This window comes from Scyliorhinus canicula, chromosome 6 (assembly GCF_902713615.1).
Source record: "Scyliorhinus canicula chromosome 6, sScyCan1.1, whole genome shotgun sequence".
Classification (NCBI taxonomy): Eukaryota; Metazoa; Chordata; class Chondrichthyes; order Carcharhiniformes; family Scyliorhinidae; genus Scyliorhinus; species Scyliorhinus canicula.
The window spans coordinates 35,706,237-35,726,269 of record NC_052151.1 but is presented as its reverse complement, the minus strand read 5'-3'; the positions used below and the strand labels follow the sequence as shown (position 1 = coordinate 35,726,269).

At 45.8% G+C, this 20,033-nt stretch overlaps 1 protein-coding gene across 1 annotated transcript in view; it reads left to right on the top strand.

Moving 5' to 3' along the window:
* The first annotated feature begins 17,105 nt into the window (after positions 1 to 17,105).
* Positions 17,106 to 20,033, top strand: part of mfsd4b (major facilitator superfamily domain containing 4B) — a 40,354-nt gene continuing 37,426 nt past the window's right edge. Inside the window, exon 1 of the mRNA XM_038799148.1 lies at positions 17,106 to 17,549. Within this exon, the coding sequence (XP_038655076.1) occupies positions 17,325 to 17,549 (225 nt within the window). The 5' untranslated portion in view covers positions 17,106 to 17,324. The remainder of the gene's footprint in view (positions 17,550 to 20,033) is intronic.

The following is a 20,033-nucleotide window of genomic DNA, read 5'->3' as shown; positions in this document are numbered from 1 at the left end:
TAAGGTAGACTGGGAGCAAAGACTTTATGGTGGAACAGTTGAGGAACAGTGGAGAACCTTCCAAGCGATTTTTCACAGTGCTCAGCAAAGGTTTATACCCACAAAAAGGAAAAACGGTAGAAAGAGGGAAAATCGACCGTGGATATCTAAGGAAATAAGGGAGAGTATCAAATTGAAGGAAAGAGCATACAAAGTGGCAAAGATTGGTGGGAGACTAGAGGACCGGGAAAAATTTAAGGGGCAACAGAAAGCTACTAAAAAAGCTATAAAGAAGAGTAAGATAGAGTATGAGAGTAAACTTGCTCAGGATATAAAAGCAGACAGCAAATGTTTTTACAAATATATAAAGCAAAAAAGAGTGGCTGAGGTAAATATTGGTCCTTTAGAGGATGAGAAGGGAGTTTTAATAATGGGAGATGAGGAAATGGCTGAGGAACTGAACAGGTTTTTTGCGTCGGTCTTCACAGTGGAAGACACAAATAACATTCTAGTGACTGATAGAAATGAGGCTATGACAGGTGATGACCTTGAGAGGATTGTTATCACTAAGGAGGTAGTGATGGGCAAGCTAATGGGGCTAAAGGTAGACAAGTCTCCTGGCCCTGATGGAATGCATCCCAGAGATGGCTAGGGAAATTGCAGGAAATTGTAGGAAAAACGGTAGAAAGAGGGTGAGGATGATTTACTAAAATTCACTAGACTCTGGGGTGGTCCCGGTGGATTGGAAATTAGCAAACGTGACACCACTGTTTAAAAAATGAGGTCGGCAGAGAGCATGAAATTATAGGCCAGTGAGCTTAACGTCGGTAGTAGGGAAGATGCTGGAATCTATCATCAAGGAAGAAATGGCGAGGCATCTGGATAGAAATTGTCCCACTGGGCAGACGTAGCATGGGTTCATAAAGGGCAGGTCGTGCCTAACTAATTTAGTGGAATTTTTTGAGGACATTACCAGTACAGTGGATAACGGGGAGCCAATGGATGTGGTATATCTGGATTTCCAGAAAGCTTTTGACAAGGTGCCACACAAAAGGCTGCTGCATAAGATAAAGATGCATGGCATTAAGGGTAAAGTAGTAGCATGGATAGAGGATTGGTTAATTAATAGAAAGCAAAGAGTGGGGATTAATGGGTGTTTCTCTGGTTGGCAATCAGTAGCTAGTGTGTCCCTCAGGGATCCGTGTTGGGCCCTCAATTGTTCACAATCTACATAGATGATTTGGAGTTGGGGACCAAGGGCAATGTGTCCAGGTTTGCAGATGACACTAAGATGAGTGGTAAAGCGAAAAGTGCAGAGGATACTGGAAGTCTGCAGAGGGATTTGGATAGGTTAAGTGAATGGGCTAGGGTCTGGCAAATGGAATACAATGTTGACAAATGTGAGGTTATCCATTTTGGTAGGAATAACAGCAAACGGGATTATTATTTAAACAATAAAATATTAAAGCATGCCGCTGTGCAGAGAGACCTGGGTGTGCTAGTGCACGAGTCACAGAAAGTTGGTTTACAGGTGCAACAGGTGATTAAGAAGGCAAATGGAATTTTGTCCTTCATTGCTAGAGGGATGGAGTTTAAGACTAGGGAGGTTAGTCTAGGGAGGAAAAGCTCGCACTTTTCAAGGACACACATTCTGAGTGAGACTCATCCAGAGTGGGGGATTGCAACTTGGTAATTTGGTGCAGTGAGGTAAATCAGGGAAGGTAAGTGGAAAATCTAATTCTGCTGTTTTTCAGTTAAAGGTGCAGTGTGTAGCTTAGTGTCTGATTAGTTGAAGCTGCCTCCACCCTAATTGCTGAGAGGCAGTTATCTGTCAGTCACCTGAGGCCTGTTTAGGGCCACATTGTATTCTTCTCTTTGAAGTTAAGGTATGTTTTGAGTCATCGATTAGCTGCGGTCTGCATAAAAGACAGATAGAGAGCGCACTCAGTAAGCTCGCACTTTTCCAGGAGACTCATCCAGAGTGGGATTGCAACTTGGTAATTTGGTGCAGTGAGGTAATTCGGTGCAGAGTGGAAGGAGGTGCTTTTTAACCCTGGTATGTGACTGGTAAGTAGTTTTTCTTTTCATTGTCTAATTTATTTATTTTTATTTTGAAATTGTTGTTGTATAAGTTTACCTAAGGTTTAAGACATGGCAGGAGATCCCAGACCCGTGTTATGCTCCTCGTGTGGAAGCTCAGGGACACGTCCACTGTCCCTGGCTCTTTCACGTGCAAGAAGTGTGTTCAGTTGCAGCTCTTGTTAGACCGCTTGACGGCTCTGGAGCTGCGGATGGACTCACTTTGGAGCATCCGCGATGCTGAGGAGGTCGTGGATAGCACGTTTAGCGAGTTGGTCACACCGCAGGTGAAAGTTACTGAGGGAGATAGCAAATGGGTGACCAAAAGAAAGAGCAAGAGTAGGAAGGCAGTGCAGGTGTCCCCTGCGGTCATCTCCCTCCAAAACAGATATACCGCTTTGGATACTGTTGAGGGAGATGGCTCACCAGGGGAAGGCAGCAGCAGCCAGGTTCATGGCACCGTGGCTGGCTCTGCTGCACAGCAGGGCAGGAAGAAAAATGGCAGGGCTATAGTGATAGGGGACTCGATCGTAAGGGGAATAGACAGGCGGTTCTGTGGACGCAATCGAGACTCCAGGATGGTATGTTGCCTCCCTGGTGCAAGGGTCAAGGATGTCTCAGAGCGGCTGCAGGACATTCTGGGGGGGGAGGGTGAACAGCCAGCTGTCGTGGTGCACATAGGCACCAACGATATAGGTAAAAAACGGGATGAGGTCCTACAAGCGGAATTCAGGGAGTTAGGAGTTAAACTAAAAAGTAGGACCTCAAAGTTAGTAATCTCAGGATTGCTACCAGTGCCACAAGCTAGCCAGAGTAGGAATGTCAGGATAGATAGGATGAAAGCGTGGCTCGAGAGATGGTGCAAGAGGGAGGGATTCAAATTCCTGGGGCATTGGGACCGGTTCTGGGGGAGGTGGGACCAGTACAAACCGGACGGTCTGCACCTGGGCAGGACTGGAACCGATGTCCTGGGGGGGTGTTTTCTAGAGCTGTTAGGGAGGGTTTAAACTAATGTGGCAGGGGGATGGGAACCGATGCAGGAAGTTGGAAGGTAGTAAAACAGGGACAGAAGCAAAAGGAAGTAAGGGGAAAAGTGCAAGGCAGAGAAGACATAGTCAAAAATCTAAAAGGGCGACAGTACAAGGTACAGTGACTGAGGGGAGCTCAGTGAATAGGCCCAGTAATAACAAAAGGAATAAAACTGGAGATGTTAAGATTCAAAACAGAGGTACAAAAACCAACAGAAGTGTCCTTTACCTGAATGCTCGTAGTATTCGGAATAAAGTAAATGAGTTGATGGCACAAATCATCGTAAATGACTATGATTTCGTGGTCATTACTGAAACATGGTTAAAGGATGGTAACGACTGGGAGTTAAATATCCGAGGGTATCAAACTATCCGGAAGGACAGAGTGGATGGTAAGGGAGGTGGTGTTGCTCTGTTATTTAAGGATGACATCCGGGCAATAGTAAGGGATGGCATCGGTGCTATGGAGGATAAGGTTGAATCCATTTGGGTGGAAATCAGGAATAGTAAGGCGTAAAAGTCACTGATAGGAGTAGTCTATCGGCCACCAAATAGTAACGTTATGGTGGGGCAGGCAATAAACAAAGAAATAACTGATGCATGTAGAAATGTTACAGCAGTTATCATGGGGGATTTTAATCTACATGTCGATTGGTTTAACCAGGTCGGTCAAGGCAACCTTGAGGAGGAGTTTATAGAATGTATCCGCGATAGTTTCCTAGAACAGTATGTAATGGAACCTATGAGGGAACAAGCGGTCCTAGATCTTGTCCTGTGTAATGAGACAGGATTGATTCATGATCTCATAGTTAGGGATCCTCTCGGAAGGAGCGATCACAATATGGTGGAATTTAAAATACAGATGGAGGGTGAGAAAGTAAAATCAAATACTAGTGTTGTGTGTTTAAACAAAGGAGATTACAAGGGGATGAGAGAAGAACTAGCTAAGGTAGACTGGGAGCTAAGACTTTATGGTGGAACAGTTGAGGAGCAGTGGAGAACCTTCCAAGCGATTTTTCACAGTGGTCAGCAAAGGTTTATACCAACAAAAAGGAATGACGGTAGAAAGAGGGAAAATCGACCATGGATATCTAAGGAAATAAGGGAGAGTATCAAATTGAAGGAAAAAGCATATAAAGTGGCAAAGATTGCTGGGAGATTAGAGGACTGGGAAATCTTTAGGGGGCAACAGAAAGCTACTAAAAAAGCTATAAAGAAGAGTAAGATAGAGTATGAGAGTAAACTTGCTCAGAATATAAAAACAGACAGTAAAAGTTTTTACAAATATATAAAACAAAAAAGAGTGGCTAAGGTAAATATTGGTCCTTTAGAGGATGAGAAGGGAGTTTTAATAATGGGAAATGAGGAAATGGCTGAGGAACTGAACAGGTTTTTTGGGGTCGGTCTTCACAGTGGAAGACACAAATAACATGCCAGCGACTGATAGAAATGAGGCTATGACAGGTGAGGACCTTGAGAGGATTGTTATCACTAAGGAGGTAGTGATGGGCAAGCTAATGGGGCTAAAGGTAGACAAGTCTCCTGGCCCTGATGGAATGCATCCCAGAGTGCTAAAAGAGATGGCTAGGGAAATTGCAGATGCACTAGTGATAATTTACCGAAATTCACTAGACTCTGGGGTGGTCCCGGTGGATTGGAAATTAGCAAACGTGACACCACTGTTTAAAAAAGGAAGTAGGCAGAAAGCAGGAAATTATAAGCCAGTGATCTTAACTTCGGTAGTAGGGAAGATGCTGGAATCTATCATCAAGGAAGAAATAGCGAGGCATCTGGACAGAAATTGTCCCATTGGGCAGACGCAGCATGGGTTCATAAAGGCAGGTCATGCCTAACTAATTTAGTGGAATTTTTTGAGGACATTACCAGTGCAGTAGTTAATGGGGGGCCGATGGATGTGGTATATCTGGATTTCCAGAAAGCCTTTGACAAGGTGCCACACAAAAGGTTGCTGCATAAGATAAAGATGCATGGCATTAAGGGTAAAGTAGTAGCATGGATAGAGGATTGGTTAATTAATAGAAAGCAAAGAGTGGGGATTAATGGGTGTTTCTCTGGTTGGCAATCAGTAGCTAGTGGTGTCCCTCAGGGATCCGTGTTGGGCCCACAATTGTTCACAATCTACATAGATGATTTGGAGTTGGGGACCAAGGGCAATGTGTCCAAGTTTGCAGATGACACTAAGATGAGTGGTAAAGCGAAAAGTGCAGAGGATACTGGAAGTCTGCAGAGGGATTTGGATAGGTTAAGTGAATGGGCTAGGGTCTGGCAGATGGAATACAATGTTGACAAATGTGAGGTTATCCATTTTGGTAGGAATAACAGCAAACGGGATTATTATTTAAACGATAAAATATTAAAGCATGCCGCTGTGCAGAGAGACTTGGGTGTGCTAGTGCATGAGTCACAGAAAGTTGGTTTACAGGTGCAACAGGTGATTAAGAAGGCAAATGGAATTTTGTCCTTCATTGCTAGAGGGATGGAGTTTAAGACTAGGGAGGTTATGTTGCAATTGTATAAGGTGTTAGTGAGGCCACACCTGGAGTATTGTGTTCAGTTTTGGTCTCCTTACTTGAGAAAGGACGTACTGGCACTGGAAGGTGTGCAGAGGAGATTCACTAGGTTAATCCCAGAGCTGAAGGGGTTGGATTATGAGGAGAGGTTGAGTAGACTGGGACTGTACTCATTGGAATTTAGAAGGATGAGGGGGGATCTTATAGAAACATTTAAAATTATGAAGGGAATAGATAGGATAGATGCGGGCAGGTTGTTTCCACTGGCGGGTGAAAGCAGAACTAGGGGACATAGCCTCAAAATAAGGGGAAGTAGATTTAGGACTGAGTTTAGGAGGAACTTCACCCAAAGGGTTGTGAATCTATGGAATTCCTTGCCCAGTGAAGCAGTTGAGGCTCCTTCATTACATGTTTTTAAGGTAAAGATAGATCGTTTTTTGAAGAATAAAGGGATTAAGTGTTATGGTGTTCGGGCCGGAAAGTGGAGCTGAGTCCACAAAAGATCAGCCATGATCTAATTGAATGGCGGAGCAGGCTCGAGGGGCCAGACGGCCTACTCCTGCTCCTAGTTCTTATGTTCTTATGTTAGGACAGGGTAGTTTCCAAAGGGAGAGTGGGAGAGGGGAGCATCTCTGACATTTATAAGGAACTTATGGCAGAAATGGGAAGAGGAGTTAAGAGGAGAGATAGAGGAGGGTCTGTGGGCGGACGCGTTGAGTAGAGTCAACGCGTCCACAACATGTGCCAGGCTCAGCCTGATACAATTCAAGATCGTTCATCGGGAGTTGGGGTGGGGGTGTGGGGGTTGGATGAGAGGGTGGGGCTGGGGTCGGGGAAGGGTCGAGTCCAGTTGCAGGGATGGTGTCTGGTTGGGGGAATGAGGGTTGGGTTGAGTTGGGATGTAGGGGTCAGGTCGGGGGGGGGGGGGGGGGGGGGTGCCTAGTTGGAGAGGGTAGGGGGTTGGGGTCAGGATTTGAATTCACTTGAGTGATGGTCGGATAGTGGGGTGGAGGTTAAGTCGTGGGGGTGGGGGTCGTGTCGAGGGAGTGATGGCCGGATAGGGTGGCGGAGGCCGTGTTGGGGGAAATGGGGGTTGGATAGGGGGTCAGGTCATAGGGGTGGGGGGTCATGTCAGGGTGAATGTGGGTGTTTTCTTGTGTGGATTCTGTCTGGGTGTTTAAAATAATTATGTTGAACTTTGAAGAGGTTTAATTTTTTCTCTCTCTAATGTTTTAAAAATTTTAAAATTAAATTTAAATTAGGAGGGCAGCACGGTGGCACAGTGGTTAGCATTGCTGGCCTGCAGCACCGAGGACCCGGGTTCGAATCCCGGTCCTGGGTCACTGTCCGTGTGGAGTTTGCACATTCTCCCCGTGTCTGCGTGGGTTTCACCCCCACAACCCAAAGATGTGCAGGCTAGGTGGATTGGCCACGCTAAATTGCCCCTTAATTGGAAAAAAAAATAATTGGGTACTCTAAATTTTTTTTAAAAAATGTTTTTAATTAAGGGCAATTTAGCGTGGCCAATTCACCGAGCCTGCACATCTTTTTGGGTTGTGGGGGTGAGACCCACACAGAAACGGGGAGAATGTGCAAACTCCACACTGTTGTTTTTGGTGTTCGATGTCTAACAAGGAATCTACCAAACGACTTGAGACTTGTCCAAACCAGGATCCTTATTAAATCACACGTGGTAAGAAAGTTTCTCCTCTGGAATGACACCGAGTGCGACTGTTCACTTGTACGCCTTATAACCATCTCCTGGTGACCGGATGTGCCAGCACTGATATCTGAGGGCCTTGTCACATGACCACTGTCTTGAGATCACATGGTGCGTCAGTACCGCCACCTGCTGGTTGGAGGTCGCACCACCAGCCATCTATGGTATTGCTGACAGGCATATCATCACACACACAGACAGTGACCGGGGCTGGGATTGAACCCGGGTCCTTGGCGCCGTGAGGCAGTAGTGCGAACCACTGCGCCACCGAGTCGCCCATCTTCTCACTCTAATTGTAGTGATCTCATGTGTTAATGCATGGTCAAGATCAGAGTGCAATGTATTATTACAATTGTTAACTTAATATAAACTTACTTATTTGTTTTACTAGTTTAGTACTGATGTGAAAGAACTCACTAGTTTATTATATATTACTCAGTAAACATTTTTGTAATCATCTGGAATACTTTGATTATTCCCCATCAGAATACAACACAGCTCAGCAAGACAAAAAGAGTAATATTCATATTACAAAATAGTCATCTAACACTAATGAAACACTGGGCGAACCATCTGAAGTTAGTGATTTAAATCATTTGGTAGGATGGCTCCCAGCTCAGTGAAGTTGTCCAACTTATTGTTATTGTTGTTTTGCAGTGATATTACTGTGTTGCCAAATTATTACTGTCTTATTGCTATGTATTACAATGTTGTACTGCTTAATTACAGTATTGTTGCTAGTGTGTGTTATTGGAGCAGAAGACTATAAGATATCGGAGCAAAATTAGCCAATTTGGCCCATCGTGTCTGCTCCGCCATTCAATCATGGCTGATGCATTTCTCATGCCCATTCTCCAGCCTTTTCACCGTAATCCCTGATCACTTTATTAATCACAAAGGACATAGTAGCAGGGGTGGGTGGTGTTGAGTCGAGGGAGGCAGAAGACAGGAAATGATAGGCCAGTTAGCCTGACTTCGGTCATTGGTAAGATTTTAGAGTCCATTATTAAAGATGAAATCGCGGAGTACTTGGAAGTGCATGATAAAATAGGAGTGAGTCAGCACGGCTTAGTCAAGGGGAGGTCATGTCTGACAAATCTGTTAGAGTTCTTTGAAGAGGTAAGAAGATAGTTAGACAAAGGAGAAACAGTGGACGTGATTTATTTAGATTTCCAGAAGGCCATTGACAAAGTGCCACATAGGAGATTGTAAAATAAGTTCAGAGCTCATGGTGTTCAGGGTAAGATCCTGGCATGGATAGAGGATTGGCTGACTGGCAGAAGGCAGAGAGTGGGGATAAAGGGGTCTTTTTCAGGATGGCAGCCGATGACTAATGGTGTGCCTCAGGGGTCTGTGCTAGGACCACAACCTTTCACAATATACATTAATGATCTGGAAGAAGGGACTGAAGGCACTGTTGCTAAGTTTGCAGATGATACAAAGATCTGCAGAGGGACAGGTAGTATTGAGGAAGCAAGGGGGCTGCAGAAAGACTTGGACAGGCTAGGTGAGTGGGCAAAGAAGTGGCATATGGAATACAACGTGGAAAATTGTGAGGTTATGCATTTTGGATAACACAGTGTCTGTGGTGTATATCTCAGGCAGTGTGTGTGGTGTATATCTCAGACAGTGTGTGTGGTGTATATCTCAGGCAGTGTGTGTGGGGTATATCTCAGGCAGTGTGTGTGGTGTATATCTCAGGCAGTGTGTGTGGTGTATATCTCAGGCAGTGTGTGTGGTGTATATCTCAGACAGTGTGTTTGGTGTATATCTCAGGCAGTGTGTTTGGTGTATATCTCAGGCAGTGTGTGTGGTGTATATCTCAGGCAGTGTGTGTGGTGTATATCTCAGGCAGTGTGTGTGGTGTATATCTCAGGCAGTGTGTGTGGTGTACATCTCAGGCAGTGTGTGTGGTGTACATCTCAGGCAGTGTGTGTGGTGTATATCTCAGGCAGTGTGTGTGGTATATATTTCAGGCAGTGTGTGTGGTGTATATCTCAGGCAGTGTGTGTGGTGTATATCTCAGGTAGTGTGTTTGGTGTATATCTCAGGCAGTGTGTGTGGTGTATATCTCAGGCAGTGTGTGTGGTGTATATCTCAGGCAGTGTGTTTGGTGTATATCGTAGGCAGTGTGTGGTGTATATCTCAGGCAGTGTGTGTGGTGTATATCTCAGGCAGTGTGTGTGGTGTATATCTCAGGCAGTGTGTGTGGTGTATATCTCAGGCAGTGTGTGTGGTGTATATCTCAGGCAGTGTGTGTGGTGTATATCTCAGGCAGTGTGTGTGGTGTATATCTCAGGCAGTATGAGTGGTGTATATCTCAGGCAGTGTGTTTGGTGTATATCTCAGGCAGTGTGTGTGGTGTATATCTCAGGCAGTGTGTTTGGTGTATATCTCAGGCAGTGTGTGTGGTGTATATCTCAGGCAGTGTGTGTGGTGTATATCTCAGGCAGTGTGTTTGGTGTATATCTCAGGCAGTGTGTGTGGTGTATATCTCAGGCAGTGTGTGTGGTGTATATCTCAGGCAGTGTGTGTGGTGTATATCTCAGACAGTGTGTGTGGTGTATATCTCAGGCAGTGTGTGTGGTGTATATCTCAGGCAGTGTGTGTGGTGTATATCTCAGGCAGTGTGTGTGGTGTATATCTCAGGCAGTGTGTGTGGTGTATATCTCAGGCAGTGTGTTTGGTGTATATCTCAGGCAGTGTGTTTGGTGTATATCTCAGACAGCGTGTTTGGTATATATCTCAGACAGCGTGTTTGGTGTATATCTCAGGCAGTGTGTTTGGTGTATATCTCAGGCAGTGTGTGTGGTGTATATCTCAGGCAGTGTGTGTGGTGTATATCTCAGACAGTGTGTGTGGTGTATATCTCAGACAGTGTGTGTGGTGTATATCTCAGGCAGTGTGTGTGGTGTATATCTCAGGCAGTGTGGGTGGTGTATATCTCAGGCAGTGTGTTTGGTGTATATCTCAGACAGTGTGTGTGGTGTATATCTCAGGCAGTGTGTGTGGTGTATATCTCAGGCAGTGTGTGTGGTGTATATCTCAGGCAGTGTGTGTGGTGTATATCTCAGGAAGTGTGTTTGGTGTATATCTCAGACAGTGTGTTTGGTGTATATCTCAGGCAGTGTGTTTGGTGTATACTGTATCTCAGACAGTGTGTGTGGTGTATATCTCAGACAGTGTGTGTGGTGTATATCTCAGGCAGTGTGTGTGGTGTATATCTCAGGCAGTGTGTGTGGTGTATATCTCAGGCAGTGTGTTTGGTGTATATCTCAGACAGTGTGTGTGGTGTATATCTCAGGCAGTGTGTGTGGTGTATATCTCAGGCAGTGTGTGTGGTGTATATCTCAGGCAGTGTGTGTGGTGTATATCTCAGGCAGTGTGTTTGGTGTATATCTCAGACAGTGTGTTTGGTGTATATCTCAGGCAGTGTGTTTGGTGTATACTGTATCTCAGACAGTGTGTGTGGTGTATATCTCAGACAGTGTGTGTGGTGTATATCTCAGGCAGTGTGTGTGGTGTATATCTCAGGCAGTGTGTGTGGTGTATATCTCAGGCAGTGTGTTTGGTATATATCTCAGGCAGTGTGTTTGGTGTATATCTCAGGCAGTGTGTGTGGTATATATTTCAGGCAGTGTGTGTGGTGTATATCTCAGGCAGTGTGTGTGGTGTATATCTCAGGTAGTGTGTTTGGTGTATATCTCAGGCAGTGTGTGTGGTGTATATCTCAGGCAGTGTGTGTGGTGTATATCTCAGGCAGTGTGTTTGGTGTATATCGTAGGCAGTGTGTGGTGTATATCTCAGGCAGTGTGTGTGGTGTATATCTCAGGCAGTGTGTGTGGTGTATATCTCAGGCAGTGTGTGTGGTGTATATCTCAGGCAGTGTGTGTGGTGTATATCTCAGGCAGTGTGTGTGGTGTATATCTCAGGCAGTGTGTGTGGTGTATATCTCAGGCAGTATGAGTGGTGTATATCTCAGGCAGTGTGTTTGGTGTATATCTCAGGCAGTGTGTGTGGTGTATATCTCAGGCAGTGTGTTTGGTGTATATCTCAGGCAGTGTGTGTGGTGTATATCTCAGGCAGTGTGTGTGGTGTATATCTCAGGCAGTGTGTTTGGTGTATATCTCAGGCAGTGTGTGTGGTGTATATCTCAGGCAGTGTGTGTGGTGTATATCTCAGGCAGTGTGTGTGGTGTATATCTCAGACAGTGTGTGTGGTGTATATCTCAGGCAGTGTGTGTGGTGTATATCTCAGGCAGTGTGTGTGGTGTATATCTCAGGCAGTGTGTGTGGTGTATATCTCAGGCAGTGTGTGTGGTGTATATCTCAGGCAGTGTGTTTGGTGTATATCTCAGGCAGTGTGTTTGGTGTATATCTCAGACAGCGTGTTTGGTATATATCTCAGACAGCGTGTTTGGTGTATATCTCAGGCAGTGTGTTTGGTGTATATCTCAGGCAGTGTGTGTGGTGTATATCTCAGGCAGTGTGTGTGGTGTATATCTCAGACAGTGTGTGTGGTGTATATCTCAGACAGTGTGTGTGGTGTATATCTCAGGCAGTGTGTGTGGTGTATATCTCAGGCAGTGTGGGTGGTGTATATCTCAGGCAGTGTGTTTGGTGTATATCTCAGACAGTGTGTGTGGTGTATATCTCAGGCAGTGTGTGTGGTGTATATCTCAGGCAGTGTGTGTGGTGTATATCTCAGGCAGTGTGTGTGGTGTATATCTCAGGAAGTGTGTTTGGTGTATATCTCAGACAGTGTGTTTGGTGTATATCTCAGGCAGTGTGTTTGGTGTATACTGTATCTCAGACAGTGTGTGTGGTGTATATCTCAGACAGTGTGTGTGGTGTATATCTCAGGCAGTGTGTGTGGTGTATATCTCAGGCAGTGTGTGTGGTGTATATCTCAGGCAGTGTGTTTGGTGTATATCTCAGACAGTGTGTGTGGTGTATATCTCAGGCAGTGTGTGTGGTGTATATCTCAGGCAGTGTGTGTGGTGTATATCTCAGGCAGTGTGTGTGGTGTATATCTCAGGCAGTGTGTTTGGTGTATATCTCAGACAGTGTGTTTGGTGTATATCTCAGGCAGTGTGTTTGGTGTATACTGTATCTCAGACAGTGTGTGTGGTGTATATCTCAGACAGTGTGTGTGGTGTATATCTCAGGCAGTGTGTGTGGTGTATATCTCAGGCAGTGTGTGTGGTGTATATCTCAGGCAGTGTGTTTGGTATATATCTCAGGCAGTGTGTTTGGTGTATATCTCAGGCAGTGTGTGTGGTGTATATCTCAGGCAGTGTGTGTGGTGTATATCTCAGGCAGTGTGTGTGGTGTATATCTCAGGCAGTGTGTGTGGTGTATATCTCAGACAGTGTGTGTGGTGTATATCTCAGACAGTGTGTTTGGTGTATATCTCAGGCAGTGTGTGTGGTGTATATCTCAGGCAGTGTGTGTGGTGTATATCTCAGGCAGTGTGTGTGGTGTATATCTCAGGCAGTGTGTTTGGTGTATATCTCAGGCAGTGTGTTTGGTGTATATCTCAGACAGTGTGTTTGGTGTATATCTCAGACAGTGTGTGTGGTGTATATCTCAGACAGTGTGTTTTGTGTATATCTCAGACAGTGTGTTTGGTGTATATCTCAGTGTGTGTGGTGTATATCTCAGGCAGTGTGTTTGGTGTATATCTCAGGCAGTGTGTTTGGTGTATATCTCAGGCAGTGTGTGTGGTGTATATCTCAGGCAGTGTGTTTGGTGTATATCTCAGGCAGTGTGTTTGGTGTATATCTCAGGCAGTGTGTGTGGTGTATATCTCAGGCAGTGTGTTTGGTGTATATCTCAGACAGTGTGTTTGGTGTATATCTCAGGCAGTGTGTGTGGTGTATATCTCAGGCAGTGTGTTTGGTGTATATCTCAGACAGTGTGTGTGGTGTATATCTCAGACAGTGTGTGTGGTGTATATCTCAGGCAGTGTGTGTGGTGTATATCTCAGGCAGTGTGTGTGGTGTATATCTCAGACAGTGTGTTTGGTGTATATCTCAGACAGTGTGTGGTGTATATCTCAGGCAGTGTGTTTGGTGTATATCTCAGGCAGTGTGTGTGGTGTATATCTCAGGCAGTGTGTTTGGTGTATATCTCAGGCAGTGTGTTTGGTGTATATCTCAGGCAGTGTGTTTGGTGTATATCTCAGGCAGTGTGTTTGGTGTATATCTCAGGCAGTGTGTTTGGTGTATATCTCAGGCAGTGTGTGTGGTGTATATCTCAGGCAGTGTGTGTGGTGTATATCTCAGGCAGTGTGTTTGGTGTATATCTCAGACAGTGTGTGTGGTGTATATCTCAGACAGTGTGTGTGGTGTATATCTCAGGCAGTGTGTGTGGTGTATATCTCAGACAGTGTGTGTGGTGTATATCTCAGACAGTGTGTTTGGTGTATATCTCAGGCAGTGTGTTTGGTGTATATCTCAGGCAGTGTGTTTGGTGTATATCTCAGGCAGTGTGTGTGGTGTATATCTCAGACAGTGTGTTTGGTGTATATCTCAGGCAGTGTGTTTGGTGTATATCTCAGGCAGTGTGTGTGGTGTATATCTCAGACAGTGTGTGTGGTGTATATCTCAGGCAGTGTGTGTGGTGTATATCTCAGGCAGTGTGTTTGGTGTATATCTCAGACAGTGTGTGTGGTGTATATCTCAGGCAGTGTGTGTGGTGTATATCTCAGACAGTGTGTGTGGTGTATATCTCAGACAGTGTGTGTGGTGTATATCTCAGACAGTGTGTGTGGTGTATATCTCAGGCAGTGTGTGTGGTGTATATCTCAGACAGTGTGTGTGGTGTATATCTCAGACAGTGTGTGTGGTGTATATCTCAGACAGTGTGTGTGGTGTATATCTCAGGCAGTGTGTGTGGTGTATATCTCAGACAGTGTGTTTGGTGTATATCTCAGGCAGTGTGTGTGGTGTATATCTCAGACAGTGTGTTTGGTGTATATCTCAGACAGTGTGTGGTGTATATCTCAGGCAGTGTGTTTGGTGTATATCTCAGGCAGTGTGTTTGATGTATATCTCAGGCAGTGTGTTTGGTGTATATCTCAGGCAGTGTGTTTGGTGTATATCTCAGGCAGTGTGTTTGGTGTATATCTCAGGCAGTGTGTTTGGTGTATATCTCAGGCAGTGTGTTTGGTGTATATCTCAGGCAGTGTGTGTGGTGTATATCTCAGGCAGTGTGTGTGGTGTATATCTCAGGCAGTGTGTTTGGTGTATATCTCAGACAGTGTGTGTGGTGTATATCTCAGACAGTGTGTGTGGTGTATATCTCAGGCAGTGTGTGTGGTGTATATCTCAGACAGTGTGTGTGGTGTATATCTCAGACAGTGTGTTTGGTGTATATCTCAGGCAGTGTGTTTGGTGTATATCTCAGGCAGTGTGTTTGGTGTATATCTCAGGCAGTGTGTGTGGTGTATATCTCAGACAGTGTGTTTGGTGTATATCTCAGGCAGTGTGTTTGGTGTATATCTCAGGCAGTGTGTGTGGTGTATATCTCAGACAGTGTGTGTGGTGTATATCTCAGGCAGTGTGTGTGGTGTATATCTCAGGCAGTGTGTTTGGTGTATATCTCAGACAGTGTGTGTGGTGTATATCTCAGGCAGTGTGTGTGGTGTATATCTCAGACAGTGTGTGTGGTGTATATCTCAGACAGTGTGTGTGGTGTATATCTCAGACAGTGTGTGTGGTGTATATCTCAGGCAGTGTGTGTGGTGTATATCTCAGACAGTGTGTGTGGTGTATATCTCAGACAGTGTGTGTGGTGTATATCTCAGACAGTGTGTGTGGTGTATATCTCAGGCAGTGTGTTTGGTGTATATCTCAGGCAGTGTGTGTGGTGTATATCTCAGGCAGTGTGTGTGGTGTATATCTCAGACAGTGTGTGTGGTGTATATCTCAGGCAGTGTGTGTGGTGTATATCTCAGGCAGTGTGTTTGGTGTATATCTCAGACAGTGTGTGTGGTGTATATCTCAGGCAGTGTGTGTGGTGTATATCTCAGACAGTGTGTGTGGTGTATATCTCAGACAGTGTGTGTGGTGTATATCTCAGACAGTGTGTGTGGTGTATATCTCAGGCAGTGTGTGTGGTGTATATCTCAGACAGTGTGTGTGGTGTATATCTCAGACAGTGTGTGTGGTGTATATCTCAGACAGTGTGTGTGGTGTATATCTCAGACAGTGTGTGTGGTGTATATCTCAGGCAGTGTGTGTGGTGTATATCTCAGGCAGTGTGTGTGGTGTATATCTCAGGCAGTGTGTGTGGTGTATATCTCAGACAGTGTGTGTGGTGTATATCTCAGACAGTGTGTTTGGTGTATATCTCAGGCAGTGTGTGTGGTGTATATCTCAGGCAGTGTGTTTGGTGTATATCTCAGACAGTGTGTGTGGTGTATATCTCAGACAGTGTGTGTGGTGTATATCTCAGACAGTGTGTGTGGTGTATATCTCAGACAGTGTGTTTGGTGTATATCTCAGGCAGTGTGTGTGGTGTATATGTATATCTCAGGCAGTGTGTGTGGTGTATATCTCAGGCAGTGTGTGTGGTGTATATCTCAGACAGTGTGTGTGGTGTATATCTCAGACAGTGTGTTTGGTGTATATCTCAGACAGTGTGTGTGGTGTATATCTCAGACAGTGTGTTTGGTGTATATCTCAGACAGTGTGTGGTGTATATCTCAGGCAGTGTGTGTGGTGTATATCTCAGACAGTGTGTTTGGTGTATATCTCAGGCAGTGTGTGTGGTGTATATCTCAGACAGTGTGTGGTGTATATCTCAGGCAGTGTGTGTGGTGTATATCTCAGACAGTGTGTGTGGTGTATATCTCAGACAGTGTGTGTGGTGTATATCTCAGACAGTGTGTTTGGTGTATATCTCAGACAGTGTGTTTGGTGTATATCTCAGACAGTGTGTGTGGTGTATATCTCAGGCAGTGTGTTTGGTGTATATCTCAGACAGTGTGTTTGGTGTATATCTCAGGCAGTGTGTGTGGTGTATATCTCAGACAGTGTGTGTGGTGTATATCTCAGGCAGTGTGTGTGGTGTATATCTCAGACAGTGTGTGTGGTGTATATCTCAGACAGTGTGTGTGGTGTATATCTCAGACAGTGTGTTTGGTGTATATCTCAGACAGTGTGTTTGGTGTATATCTCAGACAGTGTGTGTGGTGTATATCTCAGGCAGTGTGTTTGGTGTATATCTCAGACAGTGTGTTTGGTGTATATCTCAGGCAGTGTGTGTGGTGTATATCTCAGACAGTGTGTGTGGTGTATATCTCAGGCAGTGTGTGTGGTGTATATCTCAGACAGTGTGTGTGGTGTATATCTCAGACAGTGTGTGTGGTGTATATCTCAGGCAGTGTGTTTGGTGTATATCTCAGACAGTGTGTTTGGTGTATATCTCAGACAGTGTGTTTGGTGTATATCTCAGGCAGTGTGTGTGGTGTTTATCTCAGGCAGTGTGTGTGGTGTATATCTCAGGCAGTGTGTTTGGTGTATACTGTATCTCAGGCAGTGTGTTTGGTGTATATCTCAGACAGTGTGTTTGGTGTATATCTCAGGCAGTGTGTGTGGTGTATATCTCAGGCAGTGTGTTTGGTGTATACTGTATCTCAGGCAGTGTGTTTGGTGTATATCTCAGACAGTGTGTTTGGTGTATATCTCAGACAGTGTGTTTGGTGTATATCTCAGTGCGTGTGGTGTATATCTCAGGCAGTGTGTGTGGTGTATATCTCAGGCAGTGTGTTTGGTGTATATCTCAGGCAGTGTGTTTGGTGTATATCTCAGACAGTGTGTGTGGTGTATATCTCAGACAGTGTGTGTGGTGTATATCTGGGTTGTATTTGCTGTGTTTTCCCCGCTGAGTGTCGCTCCCAGCCCTTCCCCCCGACACTTGCTGAGCTGGAGCCGGGCCTCGGGAGCCGGGCTGCGGGGAGACGGGCCTCGGGGAGCCGGTGATGCCGGCCCGGGCGGGAGGCCCCTCGGCCGCGGGGAGGAAGCAGGTGCGGTTCGCGCGGCCGCTGCAGCAGCTGCTGGCGGCGGAGGAGGAGCAGGAGGAGGAGACGCTGTTCGAGGCAGGTCTGGGCCCGGAGCGGGAGGCCGGGGTGAGGCTTCGCCCGGCCCGGGGACAGAGCGGCCGCTGTGTGGACACCTTCCTGGTGTGCTGGGCCTTCCTGGGGCTGGTGAGTGAGCTGGGGGTAGGGGAGCCTGTACAGCTGCGCAATCCTGCACCAAGTGTGTGTGGGATTTATTCTGACAGCTGCTGCCTGTTTTATGTTTTCGTGTTTAAAGAGAATTGACATAATTTCCGATCATGCCACCTGAACAGTGTGATCTGCCCTTTCAGAGTATTAATGCAGCCCCCCACCCACCAATTTGTGACCCTGACACTGTGGACCCATGGAAAAGGGAAATGGGGTCTGTTTGAACCCACATTTCAGATGGTCCAGCTGCTGTTGGCATTCCACTTGAGATTGGGAACCGTGCCCCTTCCTCCTGCTGACAGTGGGACCTGCAGTAAAAATAGGTACATATTTATCCAGTATACAACTAGGTACATATTTATTCAGTATATAACTAGGTACATATTTATCCAGTATACAACTAGGTACATATTTATCCAGTATACAACTAGGTACATATTTATCCAGTATACAACTAGGTACATATTTATCCAGTATACAACTAGGTACATATTTATCCAGTATACAACTAGGTACATATTTATCCAGTATACAACTAGGTACATATTTATCCAGTATACAACTAGGTACATATTTATCCAGTATACAACTAGGTACATATTTATCCCATATACAACTAGGTACATATTTATTCAGTATATAACTAGGTACATATTGTTTGAGGTGAGGGACGCCGTCAGTGTCCCTGCTGATTTCATCTGTGGGAAGTGCACCCAACTCCAGCTCCTCAAAAACCGTGTTAGGGACCTGGAGCTTGAGCTGGATGAACTTCGGATCATTCGGGAGGCAGAGGGGGTCATAGATAGGAGCTTCAGGGAAGTAGTTACACCAAAGACTGGAGATAGATGGGTAACTGTAAGAGGGACTGGGAAGAAGCAGTCAGTGCAGGGACCCCCTGCGGTCGTTCCCCTGAGTAACAAGTATACCGTTTTGGATACTTGTGGGGGGGACGACTTACCAGGGGTAAGCCATGGGGTACGGGCCTCTGGCACGGAGTCTGTCCCTGTTGCTCAGAAGGGAAGGGGGGAAAGGAGTAGAACATTAGTAATTGGGGACTCAATAGTCAGGGGCACAGATAGGAGATTTTGTGGGAGCGAGAGAGACTCACGTTTGGTATGTTGCCTCCCAGGTGCAAGGGTAAGTGATGTCTCGGATCGTGTTTTCCGGGTCCTTAAGGGGGAGGGGGAGCAGCCCCAAGTTGTAGTCCACATTGGCACTAACGACATAGGTAGGAAAGGGGACAAGGATGTCAGGCAGGCCTTTAGGGAGCTAGGATGGAAGCTCAGAGCGAGAACAAACAGAGTTGTTATCTCTGGGTTGTTGCCCGTGCCACGTGATAGTGAGATGAGGAATAGGGAGAGAGAGCAATTAAACACGTGGCTACAGGGATGGTGCAGGCGGGAGGGATTCAGATTTCTGGATAACTGGGGCTCTTTCTGGGGAAGGTGGGACCTCTATAGACAGGATGGTCTACATCTGAACCTGAGGGGCACCAATATCCTGGGGGGGAGATTTGTTAGTGCTCTTTGGGGGGGTTTAAACTAATTCAGCAGGGGCATGGGAACCTGAATTGTAGTTTTGGGGTACGGGAGATTGAGAGTATAGAGGTCAGGAGCACAGATTTGACTTCGCAGGAGGGTGCCAGTGTTCAGGTAGGTGGTTTGAAGTGTGTCTACTTCAATGCCAGGAGTATACGAAATAAGGTAGGGGAACTGGCAGCATGGGTTGGTACCTGGGACTTCGACGTTGTGGCCATTTCAGAGACATGGATAGAGCAAGGACAGGAATGGTTGTTGCAGGTTCCGGGGTTTAGGTGTTTTAGTAAGCTCAGAGAAGGGGGCAAAAGAGGGGGAGGTGTGGCGCTGCTAGTCAAGGACAGTATTACGGTGGTGGAAAGGATGCTAGATGGGGACTCTTCTTCTGAGGTAGTATGGGCTGAGGTTAGAAACAGGAAAGGAGAGGTCACCCTGTTGGGAGTTTTCTATAGGCCACCTAATAGTTCTAGGGATGTAGAGGAAAGGATGGCGAAGATGATTCTGGAAAAGAGCGAAAGTAACAGGGTAGTTGTTATGGGAGACTTTAACTTTCCAAATATTGACTGGAAAAGATATAGTTCGAGTACATTAGATGGGACGTTCTTTGTACAATGTGTGCAGGAGGGTTTCCTGACACAATATGTTGACAGGCCAACAAGAGGCGAGGCCACATTGGATTTGGTTTTGGGTAATGAACCAGGCCAGGTGTTAGATCTGGAGGTAGGTGAGCACTTTGGAAACAGTGACCACAATTCGGTGACCTTTACGTTAGTGATGGAAAGGGATAAGTATACCCCGCAGGGCAAGAGTTATAGCTGGGGGAAGGGCAATTATGATGCCATTAGACATGACTTAGGATGTGTTGGTTGGAGAAGTAGGCTGCAAGGGTTGGGCACACTGGATATGTGGAGCTTGTTCAAGGAACAGC